This window comes from Alexandromys fortis, unplaced genomic scaffold (assembly GCF_014885135.2).
Source record: "Alexandromys fortis isolate MF-2015 unplaced genomic scaffold, M_Fortis_MF-2015_v1.1 scaffold_129, whole genome shotgun sequence".
NCBI lineage: Eukaryota > Metazoa > Chordata > Mammalia > Rodentia > Cricetidae > Alexandromys > Alexandromys fortis.
Window position 1 is genome coordinate 2394699 of NW_026068022.1, and position 8465 is coordinate 2403163.

At 45.5% G+C, this 8465-nt stretch overlaps 1 protein-coding gene across 2 annotated transcripts in view; it reads left to right on the forward strand.

Moving 5' to 3' along the window:
• Sbf2 (SET binding factor 2) overlaps window positions 1-2337 on the forward strand; it is a 371745-nt gene extending 369408 nt beyond the window's left edge. For both annotated transcript variants that reach the window (XM_050163377.1, XM_050163379.1), the window contains 2 exons: window positions 43-174; window positions 841-2337. In XM_050163377.1, the coding sequence (XP_050019334.1) occupies window positions 43-174; window positions 841-939 (231 nt within the window). In that variant the 3' untranslated portion in view covers window positions 940-2337. The remainder of the gene's footprint in view (window positions 1-42; window positions 175-840) is intronic.
• The last annotated feature ends 6128 nt before the right edge of the window (window positions 2338-8465 follow it).

An 8465-nucleotide genomic window follows, 5' to 3' on the forward strand; every position in this document is an offset into this window, starting at 1 on the left:
CATTTCCCCTTTCTGTGACCCATCTGTCTCTTTTGATCCTAGCTGCGATACTATGATTCGGGGGAAGACACAAGCTGTAAAGGCCACATCGATCTGGCTGAAGTAGAAATGGTTATCCCTGCTGGCCCCAGCATGGGAGCCCCAAAGTATACAAGTGACAAGGCTTTCTTTGATGTAAGTTCACCTTTCCTGCTCTGCAGCAGATCTCTGGTCACCTCCCATCGTCACAGGCCCCAGAGGAGTTGATAGTCACTAGAGATGGGCATTTTACAGCCCTGCATGAGTGGCAGACTAACCCCATGCCTTCCCTTTCCCACTGCCAGAGCCTCTGTCCCTCCTTATCCTCACTACAGCACTGTCACTGCCTTAGTCTCTCTGGAGCGGGGAGAGGAAAGCTAGGTAGAGTGGAGCACGAGGAAAGCTGACATTTTCCTGGAGTTACCTTTGAGGAAGGTGGGGGAGGGCCTCAGAACCAGCTGGCGCCTCTGGCCTCTCCCATACACAGCACCAAAGCAGAATGGTGAGAAAGCTTGAGGGGAACTAAGCCGCCCCTGTCTTCAGTTGGGGCCATAACAGAAGCCCAGAGCCAGGGAACAACATCATAGCCTGTACAGGGATGCAGAGTGTGACCTCCCACTTGATGGCACCAGCTTCATCCTAAGGATTAGTTAGTCGGGGACTAAATATCTTCTGGTTTTGCATGGCCCTTAGAATACTCCACACTCTACCTCAAGGTGACAGATGATGTTAGAACAAGCAGTTATGTCTTAACAAGTTGGGACAAGTTTGCCACTCACGCAAAGCCTGATTTATCTGTTCCTCTGTCATTTGGTTCTATAGCTCAAGACCAGCAAGCGTGTGTATAACTTCTGTGCTCAGGACGGACAGAGTGCCCAGCAATGGATGGACAGGATCCAGAGCTGCATCTCTGATGCCTGATGCCCATGGCTGGCCAAGCACAAAAGGTAGAGGAGCTCATCTGCCAGACAGGAGCGGACGGTGGTCATCCCAGGACTGAGGGTCTGCTTACCCTGTCTCTTCTTGAAGCAATTACCTTGTCACACAGGTCTGGTAGGCACCCAGGCCCCTCACAGCCTCATCCCAGCTGCGGATCAGAGGAAGCTCCGTAACCAGCTGCCATCATCTCCTAGGCAAGGTAGCTACTGCCTGAGTCCTCATTAAAGGTCCTTTTTGTTCTCCAAGGTCATAATTTCCTTCCAGAACTTTTGACAACAAAAATCCAAAGCCTCCAAAGGTCATAGAATGTCCTGCATATGTTTTCCATCTGACACACCTCCTTTTATGCCTAACCTTTGAAATACTCACCTCCCTGGTGCTGCCAAAAGGTGCTTTCATGGTCCCTGCCCTGCCGTGGAGCTTCACTGCAGGGGACATCACCACTCAATGACAGGCTAAGAAGGAGTGCACAGGATTCTGATGGGAAAAGCAACAGTGGGCCTGGGCCAGTGCAGAAAACACTGCATCAAACCGCTGGTCTCCGAGGACCCTGTGCCTGTGTCCCGTGTCCTCTCCTACTCCTTGACAGCTTTCTGTGAAGTGACAAGCAGCAGCATGTATGACCCACAGAACATGGGAGCAAGTTGGAGACTGAGGCCAGCTGCTCACCAGCACGCACCCGGGACAAAGCTACATAACCAGCCAGCACTGCTCTGAGAAGTAAGAACTGCTCTTACACTCTCTCAGTTACAATAACCTTGTCCTTTAGCCTAAAACTCAAGGATGCGGTTCACCTCTGTAAGCCTGAGCAGCCGCTGCAGCCGCTGGGTCTCTGATGGCTTGATGGATGTGTTTGTTTTGAAATGTTAATATGTTAAATACCAAACTAATATTTCAAAATATGTATATATGATTTCTATATGCTGATTTTTCAAATAGCCTGCTTATAATTTAATAGAAAAATAGCTAAACTGATTCATAAAATTTTAGAAATAAAAGATTGTTTCCTTTTTAAAGAATAAAAACTACTTTGTAGATTAAAAATAAATCAGATTTTCAAATTAAAAATTATCAACACACTAGAAAATAGAACTGTATTAATATATAAGAAATTGGGAAATAAAAATGAAGGAATTTTTATCATATTCATTTTATAAATTTGCCACCTGTGAAAACGGTTTTTGCACATTATTTGTATTTTTCTTTGTATATGAAATAATTTTTTGTACTTTGTAAACTATGGAGCCCATTGTACTTTCACTCTTTGAGACTGTGCGCACTACTGCTTTTGTAACTGGATTCTCTTAACTTTCATGAAGGCATTAGAGGCCCGAAGTTCACTAACCACCCGGAATTAAATTTATTTCTTAAGAAAAACTGGCTCTTGTGTACTGTGAAGTCAAGCTCATTCTACATTGCCCACTACTCAGGAGCAACATCCCATTTGGGCCTTGGAAGCATCAGAGATGCTGGACTGCAGCCACGAGCTTCTGGGTCCCGACACAGAAGGTCGTCCTCCTGCTTCCCCAGTAAGCCGTGCTAGCGGCCATGCTCCTGCTTCTCTGTGGTGGACGGCAGATCACAAAGACTGTAGGCAGAAGAAATTGAAGTTCTGGTGCATCACAGACTTTTCTGGGTTGAGTTATTGGTTTCAGTTTTGAATGACACTCTGGTTAAGTCTCTGGAGTTTGCCTTACAGTGCTGAAAAGAATGCCAGTCCTTACCTTAGCCCTCAGCAGGTCAGAGTGTTCCAGGAGCTTCAGAAGCCTGGGCAAAGCAGTGGTGGTCCCTCCTTGAGCCTCCAGGTACATATGACCCAGCCAAGGGGTCTCCCTGCCACAATGCCCTACTGTGACATTGAAATTCAGGAGGGAAACTGGAAGCAGGCGCTGAGCAAGTTCGATGCCCAGAGTCATATTGAGACACCCTCCATAGCTGCAGTCAAAGCTAAAGGGGAAGGACAGACAAGCAAGACTGTAGCAAGTCCCTAGCTGTGACTCTGGAAGATGCCGTCATTGGGTCTTGCTAGCATAGTCATTGTGGCCAAGTCATGGATCCTCTCAAGTCCCTCTCCACCGCCTCCACTCCAGAACCAGAGCTCCTGCCCCTAACCCTGGCTCCCTCTATGGAAACTGACATTGTAGTTATTTTGCCATGGTTTAAAAGTTATTGAATAATATCATCATAGGATGAAAACTTTGTCAAAGAGCCTGGCTTGATAAGCAGGCAATGCCCAGTGGGATTATGGGTGTGTGTTAATGGCATTCTCTCTATAACCTATTATCCAAAATGCTATTTCAGAGAGTCATCAATACAAAAGAAACATTGGGAAATGTTTCATATTTTGTTCACAATAAGTCTTCAAAGGCCAGGGTATATTTTACACACGCAGTACATCCGTGGGTTAGTGCTTTTTTTTTTTAGATACTAGTTCTGATATGCCAAATACATGCCATATTTCCACTCAGTCCTACACCAAGTGGCTCCAACAATTCAGTTTTGATATAAATCCCCAAGAGAGCATAGACTGCAGGGGTGTGAGGCTCAGGCCACAAGACCATCCAGCTGTACATCTGGATGTTACCAAGCCCTCTCCTTAGACACAAGGACGTGCTAGAGCAAATCACAGCACTGAAGGAGACACATTTGCCAGGGTATTACAAGACACATAAACGCAAGCCATTAAATGGAACCCACATAGGGCATAAGATAGGAGAGCCATGGCTCAGCAGCCTGGTGGTCGGTCAACCTTGACCTCCATTAATCTGATTGTTGAAGAGTTTAACTCCAGATTCCCCTCCCCTCTTCCTGTCACTCCTTTCTGGGGAGGAGCCCCAATCCTGAAGCTGCTGGGGGCTCTCTAGTATGAATGCAGCTGGGGTTGAAAGGGGCTCATAGACAAGACCCTCCCATCACCCAGGACATTTCAGGAGTTTTAGCAGACGTGTACTTGCACAAAGCCCTGCTCACACTGGTCCTGTAGTAGATGATGCAGTAGAGTCAGTAGCCTGCTCCCTGTAGAGCACACATCAGGGACGGCTGGGAGCAAGAGGCTTTAATTCACTGTGTGACCTTGAATTCTGCTGGGCTCTGACCTATGACACAGAGGACTCAGGAGGCCAAAGGGTTTGCTCACTAGTAGAGTGCATGAGGCCCTGGGTTCTAGATGTCACTTTGATTCCAAATGCAGACTATACCTTGGCAAGGATTTACATTCCAAACTGAAGTTTAAAAGAACAACTGAGAAGAAAATACACGAATCATCTTATTAAAATGAAGATTCCGGAGATCAGGGGTGCAGCTTGGTAGCAGAGCATGTGCTTAGCATGCACCTCACCCCAGTTCCCATCCCCAGCACCAAAGCAAATAAAATAAAATAAAGATTCTGACTAAATAGGAGTGGGGTGGGGCTTAAACTGCCATTTCTAACTCACTTCAAGGTGACACCTCACTGTTGGTCCAAGGAACACTCCAGAAGTAGTAACAGGCATGCTGTCTCCATGCTTGGAGGAGCAGGCACCAATGAGAGGACAAACAGAAAGAGCCAAAAAGCCATAATGCAGATATGACCTTGGTTTATCTTCCAGGGATATTGGCCTCTTCTGAGCATAGGTTGCTTGTTGCTTTCCCTGATTGCAGAATCCTAGTTGGTCAGCCACCTCATGACCAAGTTCCAGAGGCCTACCAAATGCCCAGTCCAGAAACACAGGTTCCACCGGTGTAGCCATAGATCCGGAGACATTATAGGAATCTTTACTGGGCACCGCTGGGTCAGTTACAGTTGCATCATCCTCTGAACTGCTAGTGTCTAAAGACCAGTAGACAAGAAAAGGGACTTCTGCGTGCCCAATGAAACCGACCTTGACACTTGACCTGGCCCACAGGGGTGCCTAACTTGCTCCCATATTGGACATTCAGGGAGGACACATCTGTTTTCACTGGTGTGTAGGAGTCTTGTGCAGACTTGCTCATTCGATGCCCGTTCTGTACTAGGTGCTTGCCGTGGCCATCAACAAGTGGTACAAACACCACACGCCATGCCTGCTCCAGCGTCGATGTCCAGCCACATGCTTCTGCCCCACCCCAGCTCACCTCTCCTTCCCAACCCTTCACTCAAGCATCTGACCAAATGTCCAAGCTTTCGGCCCCTTCCCAAGAATGCGTATAGATATAAGTGTGCTGCTTTGAACCGCTGTTTCTTATGCACAAAACAGACAGCCAAGCACTGCTCAGAGCTCTGCCTACAGGTAAGGTTTTTCCCTTAAATTTTTGTTCACATTTATTTATTTATTCGGGGGGTTGGAAGGTTTGCATGAGGCAGTGTGTGTTTTGAGGTCAGAGGAAAAATCTATAGGAGTTGGGTCTCGCCTTCCACCATGTAGTTTCTGAGAATGTAATTCAGGTCATTACCATGGTATCATTGATATGTAAAAGAATCAGAGATATGGGGACCAATTGCAGATGATGTAGACCCAAGTTTCTGTCCCAAAGAAACACACAGAGGCTTACATTACTTATAAACTGTTTGGCCTGTTAGCTCAGTCTTACTAAGGCAGACACTTTTACATGCTGAACATCACACCAGCCCTCCCTGCCTTTTACACCACAGTCAGGGGGCCACTGTCCGTCTTTCCACTTGGTCCCATTAAGCAAGCCATCCTATCCATAACCCAACCTCAGGCGTCTCCTTCTCTCAGCTGGTCAAATGACTGATTCAAATGGCCATCTGTACAGGCAAGAGGACAGGCTCTGGTCACCTCATTCAGCTGCTAGTTCCTGCTGACCCTGGCCAGGCTCATTCCCCAGTGGACCCTTCCTCTGTTCTGATGGACTGCCAAGCCTGACTCAATTCATGGTGCCGAGAATCTGGCAGAAGCCTGCACTTCACTAGAACGCAGACCCCTGTGGCTGGGGTGGCCTGAACACAGGGGCTCCAAAGTCCTATATGACAAGTTTTGCCTAAGGTTTGCCACAAATTCATCTAGTCTGGCAAATCATATGACTCAAATGGCAGGGCTACTTGTCCCACGGACTGAAACTTCAGCTGAGTTCTTGCCTCTTGTGGGGCCCCTTTGTAACTACAGCCTTTCTTGCCACCCAGAATTAACATGTTGTCTCCAGCCCTCCAAAATGGCTGCCTGGCACAGTGTTTTCTTTTTGTGGCATTTTCTCAGCTTGGAAGGGATTACCCCAGCATACCCCTAACTACTGAACACCTCAAAACCTTTGCTAAAGCAGCCAGTCTGCATCGTATTGGGCCCCACACGTGTAGATGGAGACTGCTTTCATTCCCAGCCACCCAGACCCAAATAATCACACAGAAACTATATTAATTACAACACTCTTTGGCCAATGGTTCAGGCCTATTCCTAGTAAGTTCTTACATCTTAAATTAACCAATTTCTATTTCTGTATCGCCACGAGGTTGTGGTGTTACCTCATTTTCTACATGTCTTATTTCCTCAGTGGCCACCTGGCTTCTTTCTCCTTCAGTAGCTACATGGAGTCTGCCTGACTCAGCCCCCCTCTGCACATACACACACACACACACACACACACACACACACACACACACTCTGTTCAGATTTCCGGCCTGGCTTCACTCTGCTAAGCCATTGGCCAAAAGAGCTTTATTCATCAACCAATAAAAGCAACACATGTACAGAAGGACATCCCACACCACACATGCCTATAGGTTTTTACACACAGCACTTCTACCATGATATCACTGGTATGTGAAAGAATCAGAGATATGGGGACCCATTCCAGATGATGTAGACAGAAGTTTCTGACCCGCCTGGTCCCGCAGCTGTTCAGTCCCAAAGAAACACACAGAGGCTTACATTAATTATAAATTGTTTGGCCTATTAGCTCAGTCTTATTATTAACTAACTCTTATAACTTAAATTAACCCATAATTCGTATCTATGTTTAGCCACATGGCTTGGTACCTTTTCTCCAATCAGCATTTTCATCTTGCTTCCTCTGTGACTGGGTGGCAACTACAGACTGAGCCTTTCCTCTTCACAGAATTCTCCTAGTCTGGTCATCCCACCTATACTTCCTGCCTGGCTACTGGCCAGCCAATCAGCATTTTATTAAACCAGTATGAGTGAAAAATTCCCACAGCACTTCCCCTTTTTTCTTTTCTAAACAAGAACCCTAAATCTAATCTCCTTTGTTTCACTTTTTTCCTGACCATTATCCGTAACAACTTATAACCAACACTCTAAACAAAGACAAACATCCATAATCCTTTTTTGGGGGAATGTGGGCTTAGTTTTCTAGGCTACTTCCTGCTGATTTGGGGTGCTGATCATCTTATGATGACCTAAAGAAAATTTAGGATTATGGTCAAGTCCTGACTGGAGTATTCTGTAAGCCTGGATCATCTCAGCCAGCAATATTGAGGGTGTTCTGGATGCAGAACTCAAAAAGAAACTGCAACAGAGGTATTCCGAAATGTTGGATCATCTGGGCCATCCATTCCCATTGGAGATTTTTCAGGTAGTCTTCCTTGATCAAATCTTATTTTCTTAACCTTGAATCAATCTACAGCCTCTCATTTCCTGTGGAAACAAAAGCAAAACCTTTTCTCCAAAATAACATATCTTTTGACTTAATTTTGAAGTCAAGGCATTTTCAAAATATATAGGTTGGATTAATCCAGCAGCATTCATAATCAAATGTCTTTTGTTGTTCTTTCCTCAGCAGTCAAACAATTCAAAAACAACACAGTAACACACTGTCTCCAGATTCTCTATGTATTTTCCATCTTTACATAGCCTTTAAAAAAAACTATTTCTTTTTTAATTTTTGGATTTTGGAGACAGGGTTTCTCTGTGTATCTTTGATTGTCCTGGAACTCACTCTGAAGACCAGGCTGGCCTCGAACTCACAGAGATCTGCCCGCCTCTGCTTTCCAAGTACCAGGACTAAAGGAGTGCACCACCACATCCAAGTGCTCTTTTTTAAAAGGATTTTCTCTATCCTTTTTCTTTTCTCTCCCAAGCCTACCTATATTTTTAAACACACTATACACCATTTAGAGGTTTTTTTCATATGAATCTGTCTTTACTGTATATCTCTTTTTCTGACCAATTTGCTAAGCAGTATGACTAGGGTTAAAACTGAGGCCTTGATGGCTGGCTCCACCCATTCCTTGACTTCCTGAGAGTCTAGCTTCAAGGCAGGAGTATTGGCAGAAGCCATGTTTATTGTCACAAATCTGTGGCGTTTCTAGGTCCATGCCACCACCAAGAAGCCTGATGCCAGCTGCTCATAAACACCACTTAAGTGTTTGGTGGCAGAGCCTCTTAAAAGAGCCACCATGCCGTTTTTGTTGCTAATGCTGAGGCAGGAAGCCTCTCTTAAAGGAACCACACCTCTCCTTGCCTCTAGCAAACAGAGCCTACTGTAGAAAAGATGGTTACCAAGAAGCTGTGTAACTAACTGTTCTTGTCTAAGAATCCTTTTTTTTTTTTTTTTTTTTTTTTTTTTTTTTTTTT